Source organism: Battus philenor, unplaced genomic scaffold, assembly GCF_028537555.1.
Source record: "Battus philenor isolate CCGP_79_NKW_IND1 unplaced genomic scaffold, ilBatPhil1.0.hap1 SCAF_17, whole genome shotgun sequence".
Taxonomy (NCBI): Eukaryota; Metazoa; Arthropoda; class Insecta; order Lepidoptera; family Papilionidae; genus Battus; species Battus philenor.
The window spans coordinates 8,331,700-8,358,221 of record NW_027181679.1 but is presented as its reverse complement, the minus strand read 5'-3'; the positions used below and the strand labels follow the sequence as shown (position 1 = coordinate 8,358,221).

At 35.3% G+C, this 26,522-nt stretch overlaps 1 protein-coding gene across 1 annotated transcript in view; it reads right to left on the bottom strand.

The window, feature by feature from the left end:
* Nucleotides 1–744: 744 nt before the first annotated feature.
* Nucleotides 745–26,522, bottom strand: part of puf (ubiquitinyl hydrolase 1 puf) — a 44,945-nt gene continuing 19,167 nt past the window's right edge. The window contains exons 26-57 of the mRNA XM_068763213.1: nt 25,944–26,096; nt 25,395–25,506; nt 25,113–25,327; nt 24,853–25,021; nt 24,158–24,384; nt 23,262–23,465; nt 22,472–22,644; nt 21,548–21,714; nt 20,832–20,925; nt 20,075–20,252; nt 18,906–19,046; nt 18,361–18,527; nt 16,738–16,864; nt 16,086–16,196; nt 15,349–15,425; nt 15,132–15,240; nt 14,067–14,225; nt 13,096–13,290; nt 12,053–12,199; nt 11,344–11,508; nt 10,268–10,501; nt 9,897–10,031; nt 8,707–8,897; nt 7,906–8,103; nt 7,388–7,509; nt 6,452–6,567; nt 5,475–5,745; nt 4,717–4,920; nt 4,472–4,611; nt 3,318–3,452; nt 2,757–3,030; nt 745–2,340 (exon numbers count right to left, since the gene is read on the bottom strand). Coding sequence (XP_068619314.1) covers nt 2,096–2,340; nt 2,757–3,030; nt 3,318–3,452; nt 4,472–4,611; nt 4,717–4,920; nt 5,475–5,745; nt 6,452–6,567; nt 7,388–7,509; nt 7,906–8,103; nt 8,707–8,897; nt 9,897–10,031; nt 10,268–10,501; nt 11,344–11,508; nt 12,053–12,199; nt 13,096–13,290; nt 14,067–14,225; nt 15,132–15,240; nt 15,349–15,425; nt 16,086–16,196; nt 16,738–16,864; nt 18,361–18,527; nt 18,906–19,046; nt 20,075–20,252; nt 20,832–20,925; nt 21,548–21,714; nt 22,472–22,644; nt 23,262–23,465; nt 24,158–24,384; nt 24,853–25,021; nt 25,113–25,327; nt 25,395–25,506; nt 25,944–26,096 — 5,355 coding nt within the window. The 3' untranslated portion in view covers nt 745–2,095. The remainder of the gene's footprint in view (nt 2,341–2,756; nt 3,031–3,317; nt 3,453–4,471; nt 4,612–4,716; nt 4,921–5,474; nt 5,746–6,451; nt 6,568–7,387; nt 7,510–7,905; nt 8,104–8,706; nt 8,898–9,896; nt 10,032–10,267; nt 10,502–11,343; nt 11,509–12,052; nt 12,200–13,095; nt 13,291–14,066; nt 14,226–15,131; nt 15,241–15,348; nt 15,426–16,085; nt 16,197–16,737; nt 16,865–18,360; nt 18,528–18,905; nt 19,047–20,074; nt 20,253–20,831; nt 20,926–21,547; nt 21,715–22,471; nt 22,645–23,261; nt 23,466–24,157; nt 24,385–24,852; nt 25,022–25,112; nt 25,328–25,394; nt 25,507–25,943; nt 26,097–26,522) is intronic.

The following is a 26,522-nucleotide window of genomic DNA, read 5'->3' as shown; positions in this document are numbered from 1 at the left end:
ACTTTTAATATTAAGCCAAACAGTCTCAAATATAACAATTTAAATATAAAATACAAACGTATAATTTAGATGCCTAATGAACATTTGCAAAGCGTATTTAAAAGCTATAATAACTTTAATAAGTACACTACAATTAATTTATTAATAAAACAAAGCGAAGATCTGCCCAATTCTACTTTTGTACGTGGCAAGCCTCGCTTACGAATATCCTAGACGACAAAAAAAAACTTGGTTGAGATAATCATGCAACTAATATATTATGGTTGTGATTATTATGTCCTTACGCTGCCCTGGAATATTACAAGGATAATAAAAAGAAAATAGATAAAACTACACTACGATTTGAGCCAGCCGTGTAGAACTTGTGTAACGAAAATCTGTTTCGTTTGTCTTCTCGGCGCTTTACTTACAAAATAGAAATGTTACGTAGTAACAAAATTCTCCAAGACATCACACCGAATCCCAAATGTATATATCGGCTTACTAAAATTAATACAATTTTTATTGCAACCCTTATATAATACACTTACATATCAGGCAATTTTAAAACTTGTTTACGATGAATCCCATTTTATCGAGAGTATTCATTTTTTCGAAGTTCCTCTTTCGTGATATGAAAAATAAACAAATCATTTTCGGAGTAAGTCATTTTCTCATAGTTAAAATATTTAAGCAGGAAATAATAAAATATAGAAATAATTTGTAAAAAATAAATAAAAAAAAACACAATATTACATAATATACTACATGCAATTTGTAATGCTTTGTATTTAGGGTTTTGGAGCTGTATAGAAAATATGAAAGAAATATATAATAGTAAATATTAATTTCAATCTAATTTTAATTGTATTGGAATAATACCTTTAATGTCAAACAATAAATATAAAAAATAAAGAGTTTTTATATTTTATTACATCATGTCAATATTTTCGAAATTTTGTTAGTTTGTATTCGTTATTGTTCATATCTAAAAAAATTATTGATATACATAATTGTACATAATTAGTTAAAGATTATGTCAAAGGGATGGATTGAAAGAGAAAGGGCCAGTTTAACTTTTCATTTGATAATAAACGCAAATTATTGACGTGGCAGCTATATCTGGAATAAAACTGAGACTTCCTCTACATCCATACATGCACATATCATTGCGCAGGAGGTTTTTCAACAGTCGGAAGAATCTCTAACGCAATAATATAAAATAACTTCACATAGTGCAGATTTTTGTCGGTCTATTATACCAAAGTTTATTGAGCCGGGATAACAAACTCGAGTTTTTTCATCGATTTTTTTCAAATCACACAAAATATTGAGCCGTTTATTAAAAACAATTCGTTTAATATTACATCTAAATGTGTCCCTTTTTAATGTCCTATAAAGTCAAGTTAACTATCCCGGTTAGAGGTGCTATGACGAGTATACATATTCGGTTCATATCGCACCATACACCACAACTAAATGTATAATTAAGAAATTCCCAAAAAAATGCAGGGTAAGAAAATATTGCAAACGTGTCTAATTTTTCACTACCCCTCTTACGCAATCATGAAGTATTGAAGTAGTCTATAATTATTATGGCACAAAATATTTGTGATGGTGCAAACGAGTGTAAAATAATTTTCAATATTTGCATTCAAGATAAAATTAACGCCTAAAGAAAAAAGTCCATGTCAAATTGTTCAAATTGTCCAGGAATTATATCATAAACTTTTTCTTAAACCGAGAAACATATATCTCGCTTTATATTTTATAAAAAGTTATTTAAAATAAGATCTAATTTGTTGTTAAAACATGCTGAAGAGAATCCTGAAACAAATGGGAGTGTCAAAGTGCGATAGGAATCAATAAGTGTGACTCGCTCTAAATTTAGCAAACACATGTATACAACAGTGCACAGACATCCGTTACCGTGTGAATCAATCCTGTAACTTATCGATTCAACAACATATGGTTAACGGTGGAGCGGCTCTAATGGAGCATGGATATTAATTAGTCTATCGCTGATGCGCCTAACGCTGGGCCGACACAAAGAACAATTGGTCCATTGCCGAGGTGCCTAGCGGCGGGAGTTGCGCAGGCGCAAGTCAAGGGGGCACTAGGGCTCGGCGTCGCAGTCCGGGGGGCGGTTGGCTGCGGCCAGCGCCCGCACGGCCAGGGTCAGGCGCGCCAGTCGGTCGCGCTCGCGCTGCGGCGGCGGCTCCTCGTCGGGTGACTCGTCCGCGTCGGCCGCGATTTCTTCTCCCGCCTCGTCCGCTTCCTCCGCCTCGCTGCCTTCCCGCGACGGACAGCGCGCGGGCTCAGTCGCCTCGGCGCTCGTCTCCGGCTCTGACGTTTCTTCGTCTAAACATTGAGACAAAATTATCAATTCTCGCAACATATTACATATATCACAATGTTGTTACGCTATCGTTTGACACCGGGTAAAAACCTAAAGAGAAAATATATGATAGTGACGCAAGCCGCGTGTACGTTGAACAAGTTCTTCACGTGTTGCAACAATTTTAAAAACACAAAATGTTATGTTTATTGTAACTTAATTGTCACATTAACAGATTAAGCTCACAAGAAAGTTGTGTGTGTTACCTTGTTAATAAAACTTTGTTGAGAGCTTATGGGATTTTCATTTTTAGGACAACACTATTTTGTCGAACCAGTTTTGTGGGGTGCACAGAGAACGCATATATAATCGCAAAACTGATTTGGATACACCAATTGATTGAACAATTTGATGCAAATATTTGTAAAGGATTACTGACCGGGCGCGCGGAGGAGACGCTGCTGCAGCGCGGCGGTGGCCCGCTGAAGCGCACGCGACACGGCGGCGGTGCGGTGCGCTTGCGGTGCCAGCAGAGCGAGCGCGCGCGTGGGCCCCAGCAGGCCGGGCAGCGGCGCGCGCACCGCCGCCGCCGCCAGCTCCTCGGCCAGCGCCTCGGCCGCGCACGCCGCGCCCGTGCCGCTCGTCGCGCCGCCCGCCGCGCCTGACGCGCCCGACACACCCGGAACACCTGATGGACTCGACAGCGCGCACAGCTACGGAAAATTAACAACACCTTTCATTGCTACCCACATGGCATTTGCAGACGTCGCGAGCTCCTAAAACTAAGATTCTCTTTTAAATAATATGATGCTATTAGGATGATATTATGCTATTATGATGCTATTAGGATAGTTAAGGTTGTCACTGATTGCAGTGCAAGACCAGCCATTGTGCCGATCTTTGTGTCTATAGAATCATATGATGATTATTTGAAACAAGTGTGTGAATATATATAGATAAATATGTGAAAAATGTTTTATTATAATTTTTGTTCGTGTACCTTAGGATAATAATGCTGCATAAATTCATAAATGGCTGGATCCTCAAGCGAATCCCTTTCGTCCAGTAGCACCGCGTCCACGTACTCCGTCACCACGCTGCATTCTAATAACATTTCTTCTAACTTCGCGTCCGCCTGTAAGGATTATTTATATCAAGTACAATATATCATAATTTGTAAAAAAAATTATATATCAATTTTTAAGACAAATTAAAAACAATCCTATTAAATTATGATCAGTTTTTATCCGCGTGCTCGTATAGAGTTGTATTGTTGTCAAATCAATCGTTCGAATCATGCACAGTCACAGCTTTTTTGACTAACAAAATCTGTAATCACTATATAATAAAGAATTGTAGACGGATCTTAATAACTAGAAGAAAATTCGAAATTGCATCAAGTGGATGCTTTTAAATTTTTGGGTAAATATTTTTACCTTTTCTTATTTTAATTCACTCTGATTTGACTAGAATCCGCTTCACGGTCTTACAATAAGTGTATGCTCAAAGAACTTCACAATAATTATATTACGATAAATAAAAATTGGAGATGTACAAAATTTCGGCTGAAAAAATCTCTATTTCGATCCTAATGAACGGATTTGGATCTTAAAATTCCGCAAAACGTAAATAAATTCAAAACACATTTTACAAATAAATTAACAAAAAAGGCATATTATTCAATAAACGAATATTTGAATGACTAGACTATGAGAGACAGACTATGAGAAACCTTGACAATAATGTCGCTTAATTCTTTTCATTTAGGCTATCTCTGACCGAAAATGTATGTACATAAATAGGTGTTTTGATTTTTTTTTAAAAATATGCTGTTATAGAATTTCTTTAATACCTTGCAGATCAGAGCAGAATCAAATGGAAAATAGATAAAAAAATTGACAATCAACAAGAGTCCTGTTAAATGTTTCAAGATTGAAACAAATGATTTATTTATGTTTAAAAAAAACTTAACTACTCCAAATCATCCAGTCAGCCTTCCCGAAAGTCAGTCTGCGCGATATATGGAGATCCGTCCATAAGCGTTCTGTGGGTCTGTAGTTAGTTTTGACGTTCAGATGGCTCACATAACGATGACAAGTTATTACTCATATGAGATGAGAGGAGGTTGTTCTTGCTGGCTTATAAGTGGCTTACCGGTGTATTTGCAACGTCCCGCCAGAACGCCGCGAAGTAGTTGAATTTAAGCGACACAGCCTCTAGCGCACACAACGCCGATAACAGTACCAGCTGTTCAGACATGCAGCGCTGGCTCCTTGCCACTCGACAGCACGTGTCTGTAGGAAATTTAATATTAATTTATATTAATTTCATATAAATCTAATTTAAAGTATATTTATACATTTATAGTACAAGTTTAAAAATAATAATGTTCACCTTACCTATAAATTTGTGATAGGGACGGTAGGCGGGCGCTAGGGGAGCATGCTGTGGAGGGGCCTGGCGCTGCGTGCAATGCGCGGCGTGCGGAGTACGCGTGCGCGGACGTGCGGCACCGCGAGCGGCCGCGTGTGCTCCAGCCGCCAGCGGCACCAGTGCTCCCAGCGCTGCTCCACCACCAATTAGCACCAGCTCACGAAGTACACCTTCACATAGAGCATTCAGTATTACTACACATCATTTAAGCTATACGTACATAAACAATATCTAAAACTTTCAAAATTTAGCTGGTTCTGGTGGACCACTGCAGCTATATATAATATGAAGATTGAATCTTACTATGGAAATTTGCATTACGACTGAGTTCAAAAAAAAATTATAGGTTTGGATGAAAAGTGAGAATAGATTGTGCTTTGAATATCAAAAAAGTATAGCTGGCCAATCTAAATAGTGAGTTCATCGTTAGAAAGGTAATTAGCTTTTTCATCAGCTGTAAGCACAAGGAGCCAACCACCCGATTCTCATCCCTTTTCATATCTGAACAAGCGTTATAGTCGGCGATGACGTTTTTGCAGATAACTTTAGAAGTCAAGCCAACATTTTAGTTCTTAACAATCGAAAATAGACAAATTTTCATTTAATCATATGTATTGTGTACCTACATTTTTTGTCAAGACCCAGACGTCTTCTGTGGATCCCTAGGGGTCCACCTGAAATACTTTAGGAAATAAGGATCTAAAAGAACTAGGACGAAAAATACCAAGCGCAGCGAGACGTAGATGACTCAGTCGCTGGTGCAGGTTGAGCATGGTGAGCAGCCTGCGAGCGCATTCGGGCCAGTCTTTGCAGGCGAGGAGTAGTGCCCGTGCCTCCTTCGCGTCACGACGCGTGCGTAACGTCCTGCAGAGCGCACGCGCCCATCGCAGCGCCGCTGTCAGCTCCGCACGCACGGCCCCGCCACCTCCACTGCTGCCCACGCCCACTCCTACACCGCCCCCTTCCACGTACACTGCATGTAGACTGTGTAGCGCCTGAAATTATCACATTAATAATAGGCGAACTTACATATTGATTCTTGCAAAACTAGATTTTTTAAGGGAACATTCAGTGATAAAAATAAAGTACAAAAACTGTATATTACATAACAAAATAAAGTACAAAAACTGTATATTACATGTTCCTGTTTGTATAAAATCGTAGTTAAATATATGACCATACGTCTACAATATGTTTTATTTATATTGTTTCGCATAAGTTATGTATTATACATACATATGTTACTATATATGTTATTTAGTCTTTTACCATTTTTACAATTATTGCCATCTACCCTATGCAAATACTTAAACTAACTTATTTGTCCTATTTATTTTATTTTTTCTTGTACATCATACAATTATTTTTTACTTCAAATTGCTTAAGTATAATTAACAATGAACCTCTACATTCACTTTATTCAAATTTTTTTTATTTAGTCTAGAGAACCATGACACAAGTCAAGATATAATATATATAATAATATAATGTAACGAATAAGCAAAATTGAGCATCCTGTATATAGGCGAGTTAAAATTGTTCGGCGAATTAATGATTAGATATTTTGCGCTTTTAGGTGCGATACGAGTTAATATCTAAAATAAGAACTAGAATAATAACTAAAGTTAAATATTAAAAGATGAAGGAATGGAATAAAGAACTTAAATTCAAATAAAAATTAACCGTGAAATATGTACTAACCTCAAAAGTCATCTGCAAGCCCCCATTGTATACAACGTATAATCTATCGTCTTCGTTTTCTACTAAGGTGCAGAAGGCCGATATTAAAGTTGTCCAACAGGTCCTACCATTTAAACCTAAAACAGACGAGAACCCAATCAAAAATTTTATTTAGTTTTAGTTTTTCAATACATTTATACAATGTGTCTGTTAAAATTCAATATAGTATAATACTCTTTATTTATTATAGAAAATTTACAAAAGGAAGAAAAAAAATACTATGGGCGGTAGAAAGAAAATAGAAGAAGGATAAGTCGCCCCCACGCTGACGTCCACTGCAGGGCATAAGCCTCATCAAAACATCTATAGGGGGAAATATACCATAATAATACCATAAAATACCAATAAATAATACCATAACTACAACGCTTGGCTGGTATGTGATATTATGGTACACAGGATACAGCTGCTTATCCTCTGGAAACTTGTTTGTGAGCAGTGGCAATCCTATATGATTCAAGCACAAATTGTGAATTATATACAAAACCATATATTACATAGTTGATTTTAAAATCTATTAATTTTTAGTACATTTAATTACAAAATATTACAACGTTACAAAAGAAGCAGCACCAAAAAATAAAACGGGTCGGGTAAGCATGTAAAAATAGGAGGAAATGAAAATAAAAGTAAAACAAGAATTGTAAACAAAATATAAAGATAATATATATATATATATATATATATATATATATATATATATATATATATATATATATATATATATATATATATATAAGATAATATAGAAGAACATTTGATGTTTTTTCATTGTTTGAAATGTGATAACGGTTATAAAATAAGAACTACTAACTTAGAAATCTACTACTGTGGGTGGGAGACATTGTCCAGCAGTGGACGAATGTAGTCTGAGGATAAAGGACGTTGAAACGTTACCTTGTAAGTAGGCGGAGAGCGTGCTTCGTCGAAACGCGGCGGCTTCTCTGCAGTCGACGCCGTCGTTGCTGCTGCTGCTGCTACCCGAGCCTCCGCCGCGCGACGCCAGGATACGCGCCAGCCTGCGATCATATCACCCTATTTCTTATCACACCAAAACATTTCCACCATCTTACATTACTCATACGATGGATTACATCTCTTGTTGGCGTCAAGTTGAGTCTATCATATGTTAGGATGAAACAGATTAGACCTGAGAAGAACTAATGAAAGAAACTTAGCAGGACTACGTAATAAACATTGAAATAGTCTAGGGGCGAACACTCCATTACTAAGGCGTAATTCTATGATGACATTTATAGTGTAGTAATCCTTAGCACTAAACGTTCAGAAACAATTAATTTTCTAGTCTATTTTGTCTATTAAATATTAATATTAAAGTCTATTTTGTCTATTAAATATTAATATTAAAGTCTATTTTGTCGTATAAAAGTGAGGGGTAGGAGATGGAGATGTACCTCAAGAGCTCGTCGGCAGCGCCGGGGTAGAGGTGCGCGTGTGGTGCGATGTTGCGGAAGGCCCAGTGGATGTTCTGGTGCTGCGCGAGGGCGCGTGCGAAGGCACCAGAGCGCCTGCAGCACAGCCGCAGCAGCGCGTAGTACGGCGGCAGCATCGCGCGGTTGTACGCCACCACCTCGCCGTCCTCGTGGTCGGCACTGCACATAACCAAAATCATTTTTCAATACGCAAATCATACATTAGTTTAAATCAATATATTTAAAGTTCATAACTATCATTACTTAAGCCGTTGGACGTACACAAATGCCGGATGTACCAGCGACCTGCAGCCAGTGACATCTAGCGTAAACGAACGATAGTAACTTTATATCGTTTATATTTGTAATCGCAATAAATGGTTCTAGAGAGAAGAACACGGACTGAGAAGCGCTGCGTGGTACAATGATCTACCCATAAAGTGTATTGCAAAAAATTTTAGGAGAGGCCATGTCCAGCGGTGGGATTCTTACAGTTGTTGATGATGATAATGATAAAACTCTGATTGCAGATAAGCGAATGGTCCATGTATCATTCGGGTACAAGAGCCTCCCAGGAGTATCTTGGTTGACATTTATTATCTCTTAGAATTTCTAGCCAAGGACGCCCGAGAGGAATAAATCGCTTTTCCATCATTTGCTAATATTGGATTATATATTTTTATAGCAACGTTCTGATTAGTATGCAACTTGGCATGTAAATATTTGGTTCTATAAGGTGTATCATAGAGAGGTAATGGATAGTCAGGGGATTAAAACGCTTACAGTATGTAATTGAAGGCGATGTGCTTGGTGAGGCGCGGGTTGGCGACGGCCAGCTGCACGTTTTCGGGGCAATCGACGCACACTGCGTGCCAGAAGGTGAGCAGCGCCTGCTTGTTGGGGTGCACGGCCACCGATGGCTCGCTGATCGCCGGGTGGTACAGCTCCCAGAGGTCCGTAAAGTACTGCCCAAACTGCAAAATATCCTTACAATGTCTTTATTTGTCAAATTTATTGGAATATTAATGATTTTAATTATGTCGCTAAATAAAGTTGAACTTTTGATGACAGAGTGACTTCTAGCGGGAGAAGTTGAAATACAACCTGATCTGCCCTCCTTGATTCCCAAACCACTGATATACATAATTAAAGGCAAGAGATGAGCAACTCGTACATTACGTATTTATTCCTCAAATTCAACTCAAATGCTATGGTAGTGACCACATCATCATCATGGTGTTCGAATTCAAATCGGGTAATATGATTAACCATAAAAGTATTGTGGCCATAGTTGCCAGCAATACGGAGCGTGAACGCTACATGTGTTTATAATTATTGGATCTTATCTTACTTTTTCTACTCATAGACCAGGGGTCGGCAACCTGTGGCTCTTCAGTTCCATACGCAAATATTATTTATTTCATAAAAAAAACACTCAAAAATTGTTCTGAGCGACGAACAAGGAATAGGCATAATTTCTCTCCTCCATGACACACGTCGTCAGTAAGTCAGAAGCTTTTAAATGACGCTGTCATTAGCTTATAAGTGATTATCTAATAATACCATAATTAAATAATCTAATTCAAAAAAAACTCTACTTATATAAGAATAAATAGACATTGTTGTTGTGAATAAATATATATTCGTATTATATATCACAAAAAAATATTTATGTACTTTTTATTGTTGAGAAGAAAAATTTGTGTGGCTCTTTAAAAACTTTAAAATTTGTAAATTGTAATTTTTGGCTTTTCCGACTCCTGTCATAGGCCCATTGTATATCATAAATATTGTGCATGTTGTACATTCATTAAATAAATAGGTGCAATAAAATTTTAAATTATTATAACACTTTTCTAAATAAAGTACAGTTTAGAATTTGACATACAAAATTCCAAGAGATATAATATCTACATGAATAAATTTATTGTGAATTCTGTAAGGTTCAAATTGTTTGAAATGTGTACACGAACCATAAGTTTCTCCACTCGGCTGACGACGCAGTAGGACATCACACCGAAGTAGGCTGTCAGCTTCATTGTGCCATGCACAGCGATGTCCGTATATTTCCTAGCCGCTTTTAATTTTCCCAGTAGCATAGTGTAGACCTGTTTAGCAAAAACCAAAAATATTATCCAGTTATCTACCACAAACAAGTGAGAGGAACTGAATAACACTGCTTGTTGCAGTGTCATTACTATTTCTCGCTAATTTTTATTAAGGTTAAAAAGTAAGAAAATTTTTAAATCTTCTGTTCAGATATGATTTAAGCTAATAAAAATAACGTTAAAGATTATAAAAACATCGTTAAATAAAGTCGATAAATGAAAGTGCGTGCGCTCACTTGATGCAGAGTATGGTGAGCAGTGTCGGGCAGCTTAGCGAGGTGATGCTGTGGCGCCGGTTGTGGACGAGTGCGCGCGTAGCCTGCGCGGAAGTGCTGCGACGGCACCAACGCTACGAGCAGCAACGCTGCAGCAGCACGCACACGCGCTGCGGATGCTGCCAGCAGCTGCGCCTCTACCCACCGCTCCGCCGTGCGCAGTGCCCAAGCGTGGGCCGCCTTGTTACGTGGCACCTGAAAACAATTTAATAATGTACACGATTTCGATCACGATCGTTGGATAAAACACGGCGACTATAAGGCCGCAGCCTCATACGCTGATTCGACCAGGTTCGAACCGCGCTCGATACCACACTAGTTAGAGTAATAGACACCGCCCTTGACCTTTACAGATAGCGCAACGTATTGTACACAACAAAGTTTTCAAAACGGATCATGACCCGTTGTATTAAGAGATACAATGCAAGGTGGAGAAGTAGGTGATGAAATAAGCAAATTATATTTCCCGATCAAACACAATTAAGGTTTTTGTTGGTGTTTTTTTCAGTGGTTACCACTATTTGCTCATTGAGATCGCAAGTTCACTAGGTGAGGTTACGCTGGATGCGCTTAGTCTAGACCACTACAGTTATCTTAGCCTTGGCTCGGGTTGTTGCTTTAAACGGGATGATTGTAAATAGGTGTATAAAAACTAGAAGGTTGGATGTATAGCTTATTTCCTATTGATTTATGTCAATGATATTATAGTCAAAATTCACATTACTACGTATTATAAATCCTTATGTATAATTAATCCTTGTTTATACTGTATTCTTGCATACTTTGTATTGACAGAAGTTATTGGCCATTTACATTGCAATAGAAAATAGATATTTGCGAAAGATTTTACAAATATAACCAATTACCCTATAGACCGGCGAAGAAATTTTCTCTTGTTAAAGACAGTTTTGAAGTGCGAGGTAGGGGTCAAGTGATTTATAGCGTGTCTTGAAGAAATATTCCTAATTACACCTATTTCCAATCAACCTGCATACCTCACCGAATTTTACTCTCCACTGGATTGAATAGATACTTGCCTGCAGCGCAAGCCACTCGAGTGCAGCGTGTGGGCAGACGTCGGCGGCGTCCCACAGCCGCGCTAACACCAGCTGAGTGAAGCAGGGCAAACCACCTGCCGCGCCAGCACCGCCACCGCTGCCTTCCACCAGCAGAGTCAGTAACTTGAACAACGCGCCGCAACTCTAAACGCAAAAACATATCAATGTAGTACAAAAATTTTTTTACAAATTATTGAAATAAGGAATCAAAGCCTGAAATTAATTGCATGTTTAGATTTTTATGAATTAATACCATTTCGTTATAGTAACCCGTACCATGTATGTATTTCCATCACTGTACTATGTTATTTCCAGGGTTAGCACTATAGTGCTACCGGAACTACTGTACCGCTCCTTGAGTATGCAAGTGAGACGGAAGGGTATCGACCCCAATGTTCCGTCTATCAGCCGGCAGCGCTCATGCTCATTTCATCAACCCACACTTCGCCGTGACCACCTTAGGCGCGGTATAGCGGTTTCAATAGCATTATAATAATTTACTGTAATCCCGTTACAGTTTCTCACATAGAAATCATATTTAGAGTTTAAAAAAATTATACGAAGTGTTTTCTTTTTAAATACTTATTATTTTTGCTCATAAGGGGAATGCAACATTTAGCACAGTTATATCTTACATTGACAGACAAATTTTATTTACAAAAGTGATAACGTAAAACACTGTACTTACTTCGGAATGTTTAGCGATTGCTTGAAAAATCATGTTGACTATTTTTTGCGCTAACGCTTCGTTCCACCGACAGAGAGCGAAGATAAGAGACCGTGTCTGTTGCAAGTTTAAACAGTCCCGAGTCTGCTGGTAAATAAATGGAAACCCCTGCAAAAGAAAACGTCAAAAATATTATTCCATTTTCAATATTAAACAAGTTTAATTATATAATTTTAAATAAGTACGTTTGTGTGTTTTGTACACGTTAACCACCCATTATTTATACTTCTACTGTTTCCATACTGTGGTTGTTTATAAGAGATTTTGAGATTTGCCACATGATAAGACTGTCCATTGTACTTTTTTTGTTTATTATTATGAAACTATTTAAATGTAACCAAAGGCGTAGGTAGAGTAAAGAATATTAAATTAAATTAAGAAATGATATTGATTATTTAAGACTTGTTGATTGAAATGTGTGTAATTTGGTTTGTTGGCACGCTAATTATGGCTGATATTATAAAATATACATAAAACGTTGTAGAGGAACCGGATTCTGTGTAACAGAAAGCCAATGCCTCACTGTCTAATAACCGCATGTGGTTTCTATTCATCACATTGGCAATCCAAAAGCGTGCGGATTTGGGTGATGGCTGAGATAATAAATGCTTGACTAAAAAGATTTTGAATTTGAATATTGAATTAATTATGCAATTATCTGTTAAATGAACAATAAAGTGTTTCTACTTTATTAACAGCGATTTACTAATCAATAGCTCCTAACACCATAAATATTTTATATACAATTAATTTAAATCATTTAACCACATTATTATCTCCATGGGATCATTTAAAATGACCACTTGTAACCATCATGAGAAGAATTCCATCCTTCAAGTTAAAGCAACGACAGTTCCAAATTGCGCCTTAACAGAGCCGACAACACACTAAGACAGGTTTTTTGTGGTCTCTTTTCGCAATAGCATCCTTCAACTTAAAGCCACGACGGTCTTAAAGCTAACACTGCAATGAAAAATGAAAAGAAAATCGCCTCATAGAAGTACCTTGGCATGGAGTAAAGCACGTGCATCTGGTTCGGGTAGCGCCAGGTGGCCGCTGGCGTCACGAGAGCGCTCCACCAGACCGGCCACAAGCGCTACCATTTTATCCAAGGCGCCTGGCCGCAACTTGTCACCACTCTCTGCGCCGCCGCCCCCACTCCCTCCACTACCACTGGCTTCCTCTGATGGAGACTCCACCTGAGAAACAACATCATCATTTCAACCATAGGACATCCACTGAATACGGGCATCTGCCATTGTTTTACATATTCCGAAATTAAAATGTTTCCGAAAAAAAAATGTATCACTCTATCAAAGTTACCTTTGCATTGTCAAAACTACTACAGTGATAAAAGGTGGAACGGCGTCTGACGCTGATAGATAAGGAATACCATGAGTATACAGAAACTAGAGGTCCAAACATCATCATCATTATTTTAGCCGTGGGACGTCCACCACTGAACATAAGACTCCCTCATAGATTTACAAAAGGACCTTCGTACAGCGATGGCAGCTTTGGTTTAACGTCCTTCCTTAATGAGGTCATCGATCCACCCGGTGACTAGATATCTTAAGCTGCGCTTGACAAACATAAGAACTACGTAAATCTTACTTTTTATGTTTATTTACGATTCTGAAAATAAACACATTATCCCTCTATCGAACTCAACATTCTTTAATTATTTTACTTCATACAAATAATTAATGTTAATCTTTTTTGTAATATATCTTAAATTATTAAACTTTACTTATTACTTTGACCATTACATGACATTAAAAATATTTTTCTTATTTTTAATCTATTAAACATCTAAAAATTTAAATTTAAAAATGAATGTTTTTTGGAAATTCAATTCATACATTGGCAATCGTGAGGTATACTTCATTCGTATGGTTGCTGTACCATGCCATGCAATGTTCTTATAAAATAAAATATGACCTAAGAATTTTCATTTACAAACAATTGAACTAACCGTTGTAGTATTCTGTCCAAGATAAAAGCTGACCATGCTCGATATCGCATTGATCCTTAACATAAACTTCCCCTCTTCCTCGCCCATCTTGCTGAACTCATACAAGAGGCTAAAGTATTCCGTCAAGTGGCGAAGATGCGACCTTGCACCGTTTTCCATCTGTCAACAATTACATAATCAGTACAGACAAGACTGTCAGTGTTATATAATTAAGGGTGACAGCTAATAGCTTTAAAGGACTGAATGTATGGCTCATTTGTTGCTAGTGTATGATACATCTTATTTAATATAATATATATGGTTTCCTGTTAATAAATAACGTTATGGTAATTTAATAAGAAAAACCGTTTCCAAACTTGGTTTATTACACCTCTTTATTGTTTATTATGTCTCTTAGCGATGCCAGAAGCTATTGGCCTGACGCATTCCAATAAAGTTACAGAGTAATCATTTTATACAGAGTTATTGGAAATAAGTTTAAAAATGTTAAGACTTTATTGGGAAAAATGAGCTATATATTTACTCTTTTAAAGCCATCTACTTTTAAACACCCTGTATCAATTAATAATTCTGTAGTACGACTTATAAATTATTTTTTTCAAACTTGCGTCTCTATCTTGCCTATCGCATACAAATAGAAAAAATATTAAATAAATCATCAAATATTAAAGAAGCGAATGTATAACTTGTCTGCCACTTTTTATGAAGCGATCACCGAAATATGTTATACTAATTATTATTTTTCTATTAGAATGAGACAGGCCAATAACTTCTGGCAGTACAGTCTGCCGGGACAGATTGCAAATAATAATTAATTTTATATATATATATATATATATATATATATATATATTACTATAAATTGAAAATACGCTGTTCTTATTATATTGTCATTATGTTATTGGTTCTTTCTAAAACCATTGATATTTGGATAAAGTGTACCATAGATTACTTGGCACGTGACTGTATAGTCACCTATTTAAAGCCTTTGCAAATATTACCAATCACCTTGTACACATATGACAAAACTATTTAAAGATATCTTAACAGTACAAATACACTTACCAACGACAATAACATCCTTATAAACCTAGTAACACAACTCGCTTCACCCAATTTACTATTATCTTCACCTTCCTCCATACCTTGAAGATACAAGGCACAATGACTAGATCTGAAACAAGTAATCAAAATTAATCTAATAATACATAAACGAATTATTATAGTATTGGTACGTGAATAGTGATTATTAAGAATATATTTGAAAAAAATTAATGCATACCTCAGCCTTTGAATTACATGCATACACAGCCTCTGGAACATCTGACGTACCATTTGATTCGGACATTTTATTAACACCTGAAATAAAAAGGTTATATTTGATTTTTATACATATTTGGACATATCAATATTATTATGAACATCATAAAAATTAGTAATAACATTTAAAAAAGACGCCAATCGTTTAGCCGCTTCCGGCTTAGATTTCGACAATATAGATTAACTCACCATTTTAAACATGTTTATACTAACATTACAAAGTAAGAAAAGGAATAATAAATAGCTTCTTTCGCTATGTAGCAGTAGTCGTGCAATAAAGTGCACTGCCCGCCAGCCCGTTGATAAATGCGCATGCGGCACACAATGCGAATTACACAATTACCACCGTTAAATCACTCAACACGTGTTTCACCCCTCCACGGGGCATCCTCATTAGTACCAAAGTGCTCCTTTTAATCATTTCTGTATTAGGATACTGGGCTATTCTATAATATAAGACTATATCTTTTAAACTACTTATATAATAATTATAATTATACTCGCATATACAAACACACGTGTGGGGGTTTGACATATATAATTAAAAAAATATAAATTTAGAACAATTTCCCAGTTTAATACAATTAATAAGAATAATTTCAATCGTAAAAATAATTAGATATAAATTTTGTTGATTTGTGCACACGAATGTTTAGCCTTAAATAGATATTTTAATAATAAATTAAAAGTTTAATATACCTGCATAGGCCACCAAGTATCGTCCGCCATGTGACCAAGGAACCATTCGGATGCGGCTGCTGACGCATTGAATTGTTTTGTTACCAACTCCACCCACGACACCATCGTCGGCTAGAAATAATTAAAATTATGCTAGGAAAAAAAAATCATAAACATCGTACATAAACTTACGCGATATATGCCGAAAGTAATGAATGATAATTGGAGATTTTTAGTGTATAGAACATAAAATAATTATATCAATAATCTATTTTCTTTATTTCTAATTAGTATTGCTAGGGTGTTTTGTTTGCATTTTTATTTTCTGTTTATTTAGATGGTGACTCAATTTCATCAAATCTTGCATAACACAATACATACAATTTTTAATTAATTTTATACAGAGGTCAAGAGATAAGTACACCCCCCGTTATACTACAATGGATTAGGGGCTCATGAACACTGCTTTTTCCACTTATCAGCCGGTATCGGTCCGTGGGGTCATAATTGAAAATCAGTGTTCTGTGCAGTGTAAGTTTTGGACTTCACTTTATTTTTTTTTAACTGTTGTGTGAAGTAAATATTAACCTTATCTTATTATAATGTAAATATATATATTTATAAGTTAATTTCGTAATTTAGAAATAAAAAATAAATGTTGTAATCAAGTTACCTTTTCTTTTGCATGTATGAAGGTTTCAATGAAGAATGATGTTGACAGTCGCGCTGCCACCTCTGTGATTTCAGGCCGGAGCGTCAGGAGCGACTGAGGTACCGAGCTGCACATCTGACCCATGAACCTGTCGGATATGAAGTGTCATTATAGGAATTTTGTTTCTTCAATTTCTTGTCATTGAAGAAACAACAGGCAAAGATTAAGTGACAGATGAAATTGTAATAAATTTGTAGAATATTTTAAAATTTATCATTAAAATTATGAACAAAAACCTCTTTTCCAGCGGACGATAGATCTATCCATCAAGGAACATATTAGCACTAAGATCCTTTGTATGATGTAAAAGTTTTAGGAAAAATTTGAATATATTAAACCATTTAAAGATAAGTTAAACGACCTAAATAAAGAATATAAGGAATATTTTAGAAATCGCTGAAACAAAAAGTGTGTAAGACGATGCTAATTATTAATTGGGAACCATTACGAAACACGAGATCGGGGGACATCACTACGATATGACGTTGTTGCGTCCGGAATATACAGATGTATTTTAAAACAACTGAAAATCAAAATCACACCTGAAATGGCATGGATCTTTAAACATTTTAAATTATTTTTAATTAAAATCACAACCTATTTACAGTTGTAACTTATAACTTTTTTATCGTAGCGGCTATTTTCTACTTGTAATTAAATGACTATTATTATAACTAGTAAAACTTCGTAAATGGCTTAAATCCTTATTTCCATTAATTTTCTTTTCTTTGTTAAATTACGAAGTATCTAATTACAGTACCCCGCGATAAATATTACACATTGAGCTTTGGAAAAAGCACTATCTCCGTCCCACACTATCTATGTGTCATTTTGTCAATCGTTATATTTCGTGCGACAGAGACAACGAAGCCGAAATTATCCGGTTGTCTCTTTCCAAAGGTCGATGTGCAATATTTATCGCCGGGTAACCGTCAAGCCATCCGTAAACTTCTCTTGAGAGGAAGTAATGTGGGGGCATATTACTTCAACGGCGTATCGAAAAAAGGGAAATTCCATAGAAATAAATTTCTTTATTTACATCGGTATAAATAAGGGCGAAGCTCGAATGAATATTCACATTTCTACTTTGGACTTCTTGTTGTTACTTCAAGAACTACCGGTCCTAGGAATGATCCCACAGTTTAATTAATTTAATATCAGTAGTTATTATAAATATAAATTGTTGTGAGTAGTTTAGTTCTTACGTGGAGTATAGGATTATGAATGCCGACCCCCAAAAAAAAGGTAATTCCACCAGCATTGGAAATAAATAATTATATTATATAAACGATACTCTGTGTTTGGCACTAATCGGTGTAACATAACTCCTGAAGATGCCCCGTGGAGGGGTGAATCACATGTTGAGTGATTTGACGGTGGTAGTTGTGTAATTCGCATTGTTTGCCGCATGTGCATTTATCAGCGGGCTGGCGGGCGGTGCACTTTGTTGCACGACTACCACTGCATGTACGGAAGTGGCTAAATATTGGTCCTTCTCTTACTTAGGATGGACTTCCGCAAAATACGCTTGATTGCATTAAATATATAAACGATATACTTATATAGTGAGTGAAAGGGACTTACGTAAAATAGGCGTGTTGAAATATATTCTTGTCGTGTAAGAACTGCATGTTGTCGTCCCAGATCCACTTAAGAAGCTCCGGCGGTAGGGCGACTTGGTCGGCGAGCGAACTCTCGCTGCAGCGACGTTCCAGCGTCGAACTAGCACTTGATTCTTCCGCAGTCGAAGACTGTAAAGTGTACAATGAGATAAAATGTTAACTAACATATAAACAGAGAATTTTATGTGTTATTGCTTATAGGCTCATTTGTTAGCTAAATGCTTTAAAGTTTTTGCCTCTGTTTTCAATCATCCTGTGTAAAATCATTTTTAAACTCTATTGGAATGCTACAGCCTAACAACCTATAGCAGTACGAAGTCTGCGAGGACATAGTAAACAATAATTAGAAACCTCTTGAATCTTTAGATAAGATGTGCTGATCCCATAAATTAATTGATAATAAATGAGGTATATGTTCACCACTTTAAAGCTTTTACACCTATAATCAATCATCCTGTATATATTGTATTTTGGTTATGTAAATTATATTTCTGGTCCGTGTCTTACCTGTGCCTCGTCCTGTGGGCCACTGTCAGACGCCCTCTGCGGCCGCGGTGGGCTCAGTTCATAGAACAACATATAAGCGCTGTTTGTCTTTTCAAACGAGAAGTCCATGAACTTATCTGTCACTGAGTCATAGGTTTTGCTCTAGAAAAAAAAATATTATTGACTCTATTTGCATCTGTTCATGCTAAACAATATATATTCATTCTGTATTAGTATGAAGTCAAATTTGTACAATAATGATCAAAATCAAAAGTCAATATCTAATACTTTTAAAAATTAAATAAGTTTTTAATGACTTTTTTTAAAATTATTTTTTGTTGGTATGAAGTATTTCCTTATATCAACCTGCAATAACATTTTTGGACGTAAATATAGAATCTCTATGCTACACACTTAGACAGCCTATAGCTATAGTGCCTAATAATAAAATACTAATTTACTAATGAAAGGTTAAAACTCAATATTATACATAATTAAATTATTTATGTGGTGCTGTAATTTTAATCTATTTTTATATAAGTATGTCAATTATTTTAAACAACATTGATAAACTCATTTTGCTCGATTTATACCAAAAGACTGTTTACCTTTGCATAACTAATCAATTTTGAAGAAGGGTACGTCAAAATAGCACAGATGACATTGTTTAGGCTAACAGATGTCGGGTAATGATTGCAAGTCTTACTCAGCTAATATACCATGAACCTAATTTTAACTGCCATACACCAACATTCTAGATTTTGTCTATTGTAAAACGGCTATTTCAAATACATTTTGTTTTTACATTATCGTTTTGGTGTTTAATTTATTTAATTAGAAAACCATTGGAGACTACAGATAGAAAATCACAGTATTGAAAATTTTAAAAAGTTAATAAATTGTTCATGTGACCGTACACATATATTAAAATCCAGACGAAATTACTTAGACCTTTTTTCTTTTAAAAATTTAAATTAAAGATACACAATTTAATGAATCTCCGTATGTAAGTGAGTGATATTATAATATACGCTATTGTTAAATTTGAATTATGAAGAGCAATGTAAAGCTTATGGCTGGCTCTTCTCAGCAGATCGGCATTCCGAGCTAATGATGACTTACTACTAAATTATATAATAATAATAATAAATTTTAATTCAAATTAAAAAAAAAACGAGACAGATACATACAGTCATCTCGCCACCGAAACATTCCGCAGCGATGTGGGCGGGGTCGAAAGGCTTCACTTCCGCATCGTTAAAAAGCAACCACCGGTCCGCATGCTCACGTTCCCGCTCGCGGATAAACGAATAGTAATGGCCGCCGTCCGCCGTGCCCGTGTGTACAGTCACGCCGATAAGTTCATATCTGAATATTTAAACGAATAATTAAGACATTAAAAATATTACCTACGATATTAAACCATCATTAGTCATTTTTTTAAACAAAATACGCATTTACTTAACAACGATTCGAATTGGTGAAGTCTGCTGTTGCAACGAGACTCACACGACACAATTTTTAAAATTTTTAATTATTTACGTAAATTTAGGTGTCTGTATGTCTAGGTGGTAGGACTCTCGATTCGTTATACTTTATTGAATTAACTATGTGTGTGTCTACAAATGGAACTGCTACAGTATCGTGCAGTTGGTTTGGCAGATTGAATTTTTTTTGGATGTATAAATCTTTATATTATCTACCTACTGTATATTTTTCAAACAATCGAATACAAAAACTCACATGTATTTTTAGTAATTAAATTCAATTGTTTATAAAATATTATCATTAAATACGAAAGATAATCCCCACATGCCGAAATAATTTCAACAATTAATATTATATGCAGTACGTATATAATGTTAATTGTTGAAATTTTTGTATTATTTTTTTGGGTTCTTAATAACAAATTTGGATATGTAAAATCAATCATATAATTGTACTTACTCATAATGTTCTTCGAATTCCGAATTATCTTCACTCTCCATAGTAGGACTACCTTCACAGTCCTTTTTAAGTTCCTCTGATTTTCGTTTCTCTTCTGTAATTGAATTATTATATTTAAAAATAAATACAGAAACATCTAACTTTTGATCATCTTTAGAGCTTAATTAAAGATATTTTGTAATAAAAAAATATAAAAGCTCTAGGATAAATTTCAATACCACCATTAGGCAAATAATGAACAATGGTAGCACAGCGGTAAAGGACTGAACCTTGCGATCGGAGGTCGCGGGTTCTATTTCCTAGAAAAACTCGACCAAAAATGTGAAGATTAGAACTAACCATAGAAATCAGTGTTTCAACCTAATTTTACAAGTTGTATTTCGTTCCCTTGGCACATCTGAATAAGCGTTACTTACGACGGCCGCGCTTCGCAAGTCTCAATACGTTTTATAGAATATGGAATATGCGAGTTTTTATAAGAAACAGTCGCTGAGTTAATATCTATTTACATGGATAAGTGAAGTCAAGCCAACATTTTAATTCTTCATTTCCAAAAGCAGTTTCAAATCCCCGCTTAACAATTGTGGACTCCATTTTTGGGTCTTGTCAATATAAACCCTTTAAAGTTTCCTTTACACCCCTGGGTTCCACCAGGACCACTTTGGGCACAAAGGGTCTAAAGTATAATAACAATATTTTATTTAAATTTTAATTACCTTGATATTGAGCAGGCATAAGATGTTTTTCAACATATCCGGACATGTCTAACCGCATTGGAAACGAGAAGTGTGTGTTGACCTTCTCCTTCAGCATTGTTAGCATGTTGAAGGTGTACCGCATAGTGTTGAAACACAGGATCCGTGGCAATTTCTTGAAACATGCTCTATAAGAAAGTTTTTGTTTATGAATATTTACAAATTAGAAATCAATCAATATTAGGTGGTATTAATTTAAATTATTCAAAGAGAAAAAATTTAATATCGTATTTTTATTAAAAAGTTATTACTCGAAAATATATATTAACATTATTTAAGAAAATTTCATAAAATTCTACATTAAAAAGGAAGGAATAGTAGCTTCATAAATGTTTTTCAAAAAGAGTGACGTAAGCAATCGTCAAAATTGTTGTTTTTCTGATAATCCCGATTTTGGATTTTTTTTTAAAAAAAAAAAAACTTCAAGGGTATGTGCTTTTCATCAGGAAAGGTAAGAAGTCCGTATAATGTAATGGTTCGAACATGAATTATTATTATTATGAGACAGTTTTCTTTTATTTCATCACTTGATATTTACTACTGACCAAATAGCATTTATAGTTTTCGTGGGTTTAGGGAGAAAGGGCAAAGATAGCGCTTAGCCTTACTCTTTTTTACAGATAATTAAACAGAAAGGCTTCCTAGAGAGCCTCGACTTGAAACGTTATTACACGTCATATGACGACATAGATATGAGATACGTCAATTGTGTATTCATAAAATTTTAAACAATTTAATAATCATTTTAGTATAATTTAATCAATATTAAATATAGATATTACTAAAATTACTTGCTACATAATTAATAAAATATTAATTAAAATATCTTCAATTAATTAGTCCGAGCGGCCTATGTACCATTTTTACAAAAAAAGAAATAATTACCTCTTTTCAGCCCGAACTTTAGAGGCGCATTGCGAGCAGGTGTAGCAATTGTCTCCCTCGAGCGTATCTTTGACGGTGACTTCATCAAGGCTCTGGTGCAAATTGCGCATATCCGCAACTTGGCAACGGACGGTGTAAAACTCTTCTAGTGTTCGCGATACATGTGGACAGTCCTATGGTCACAGAAATTAGGATTTAATAAATATTCAGATGTATACTACACGTAATAACTATATTTTACTTTAAAAAATAACATAATGTTAACAAAATCCATTAAAATAATATGGTTTTACCTATTTAATTTAATTTTCTTATTTTCGTTAAGGTATAAAAAACGTTCATATTCAAGAACAGTCAGAAAAATGGTAAAAATCAAGACATTTCATTTTCCATACACAACCCAAAGAGAAAATCAACACTGTGTCTGAATGAAAACAAACCAAAAATATCATGGACCTATGTGGATCCACAACATGTTTTGTTTATGTGGCATTAAAAAGAAAATGTAATCACATTATTGTTAGTCTTGCAGTCATAGAATATATATTACACATAAAATTTTTTTTGTAAATTCTTTTCTTATTTTGCCAGAAAATATATAAATAAAATAATCTTAACACTTACTACTACAATTACAATTACTACTTTTAATGTATGTATGTAAATATATATACCCTCAGCCCACAAACACTGACAAATTTATATATATAGTCAAAAATTGCCGAGGATATATATACATATATAAATATAAACACATATGAACATAATATATAAAACAATTATACAGTACCAATGAAACAACGTTGTTGCTTAGCACGCCACAGAATAAAGTTTTGACTAATTTCTTTAGCTCCGGCGTCATTTCCTCAAGTTTAGAAACAAGGTCGATGAAGAACTCCGCCATGTCCTTCTGTTCGCCTGTGTTCAGCGGCTGGTGGTCCATTTGATATACTTTGCAGAAGCTACGAGGGTTATAGGCTTTTCTTTCACTTTCCTTAAAAGAAATTTCAATGCTCAATTTATACTGAATTCATATTAATTTGATGTCAATGATACCAAATAGAAAATTATTAAGTAATAAATTCTATATGTATTATTCAAGTTGAATACTGTAGTTACATTTGCTTATTTCTCTATTTTAGCATCACCTATAATAAGTTAAATTAAGAATAGGGTACATTTCTTCTAGATACAAACATAACTATGATAATGTATTTATAATGAGACTAAACCTGTAGTATAATAAAATTTACAAAACACGAAGCAATTATATGCAACAAAATAGATTTATGTAACTCTAATGACTAGTGTAAAGTAATATATAAGTAATAATAGTGTAATACAAAAATATTTTATCAGCTACTTGTTATGTATAAGGTATTGTATCATTAATCGTGAATTAAATATAAATAGGTTTAAATGCACTCTTTCTAATCATATTTCATCGAGAACACTGACTTATTGTTTCAATGAGGTTAACAAAATTTCTTTTGAATATTTGTCATATTTATTTTTAAGATTCGTATCACCGGAAGACTATGTCCAGCACTGGACATACTCTATGGCTAAATTGATAATGATTAATTATTCATTATAAACAGCTTTACTTGAGGCACACAGATTACGTGTGAGAATAAAATACAAAAAAAACTGACTATCTGGAAGGAAGTAATTTTAACAGCTTACCATAAGGTACGCGAACATTCTTTGCATTTCGTGCAGCGTCGCTGCGTGGCGGCTCTGCGCCGGGTCGGCGAGCAGGACAGCTGCCCGCGCTTGCGGCATCATATACAAGTGCTGCATACACGACGCCATGTAGCACGTCGCGCCGAGATTCGTCAGCCCCACATAACCACATTCGGACCTGGACTCTTCTGCTGGCCAATAATCCCACGGGTAGCCAGACTGAGGCCCTGGTAGAAAAATAAATCATAAGATTACTGGGTGCTTGCTTGTTAAGTCCACAGGGTTAATTGTGACAATCTGTAACAATATCCAACTGTCCTTAAATCTAGACAGAGATTTGAAACCTTTTCTCTTCTGTGAGTGTCTATTTCGAAATACGACGATACATTAAGATCAAGTTTAAACAAGTTTAAAAACATGGAAACGGTGGAGGGAGAAAACAGTTTGCATACATTTTACACAGATAAATAAGTTGCAATATATATTACGGTATATTATTAAAACATTTGAAGATATGGATGTAAATGTTTTTAAGGTATTAATTAATTCCTTTATTAACTTCACTATTATATACTAAACATTGTTAAAAAAATTGTTTGTATGATAGTATTAAAAAATCAAACAGATTTGAAAGTCCATTTTGACATGCGTAAAAACTACTAATTTATAGATGAATACAAAGAAGTGTCATCCACCTGGTTTATGGTGATCCATGAGTTTATCGTGCAGCACCATATAATTGTCGGGCGCACCGCGCACAAGTTCCACGAGCAAATCGTATGCGGCCGCTCGGGACTTCTGTGATTTGCATTTAGGAAGGTTGCGCTGCTCTGGGTTTGGTACGTCGAACAGAAACGCAAATACCTGTGGGTTTTTATTGTGTATTAATGTAAAATTTAATGAACAAAAATAACTAACTTTTCAAGTTCTAATTAATATGTTTATTAATTGTTACCATTTCTAATGTCCTTGTGCCTTGTTCCGACATCTTAAACCTCAGAGGATGCTTTAGTAGGTGTGTTAATAAACTCAGCTGGCCATATAGTCCATCGTCAGGAGTACAAGGTTCCATTCGCTTCTCTATTATTTCTCGTTTCTCGAGAGATGAGCGAATTTGTTCGCAGAGTTCATTCAGATCCGGTGCACCGCTGTCTTCAGCAGTGGCGCCATCTATACATTAATATGCTTTATAATTGTACACGTATGAAAAGTAATATAAATGAACTGATATATTTACCTTTAAAAAAGTCCTCGGGTAGTCCGTCAATAAGTCTACAAACGAGCCAAAAGTAATCGCGACAGGCGGGTCCGTAAGGCTCTTTACCTTCTTCTGCGTGATGATGTACAACCTGTTATTTAAATATGATTGATTATGATTTCAATAAAAAAATAAAGACATAATTACACTAATATAATTAGGTCGAGAAAAAATCTTTTCGCCAGTATTATGTATAAATTTGTAATTAGATCTCTTTCCCTTTCCTATTAGTAACCGACTGACTTTCAGACAAAATGAGAAGGTAATGAAGAAACAACACATTTCAAAATTTTACTTCAAAAAGGTAAAATTGCTACGTAAACTGCGAAAACAAATTGTGACCTTTATGGATATAATGCGATTAATAAACACTTTGGACAAATATAACTCGAATTTTCATATAAAAGGTGAAAAAACCGTTCCTTCACCTATATTATTTACAGCAAGGTTTTAATTTAAAGGACTAAAAAGTCCCATTACGACTGTCAAATTGTTAATATAATATAGAAAACAAAGGCAATGAAATACCTCATGGTGGTGGTGTGTGTGGTGAGTATGGTGCGGACGCATGTCTGCAGCGCGCGGCAGATGCTCCAGCAAGAGTTGCAGCAGCGGCGCCAGCACTGCCACCTCGCCGCCGGCGCAAAGCCTGTACAACGCACTGCCCGCCTCTCGACGAACCTAAATACAGCAAATATTACAACTTCATGTAATAAAAATTATAATCTATATACTATTTACAGCGCCATCTATTGTAATATTCTTTAATTACTGTTATGGCTCCTCTATGCACATCTCGAAGTAAGTAACTGCAAAAGCCAAGGTCCCTCTAATGGGCTTTTCACCTAGTCACTCCAAGACTAATCCGCCCAATCAATCGAAGAGTTCGGCGATATCCCCTTCCGGAATATTTAATATAGCGAACTAAGCTGTAGTTTCCTTATGTGTATTTGGTTAATTATTAAAACAAACATTGATGATAGACGCCCTTTTACCACTAATATGTTAAAACCAGAATGTCTATAAACCGAACGGTTTTGATATATTATTTTAGGACTTAAGCTGATGAACACACCTCGTTGATTAGTAACTTAAATATGTTTTCCT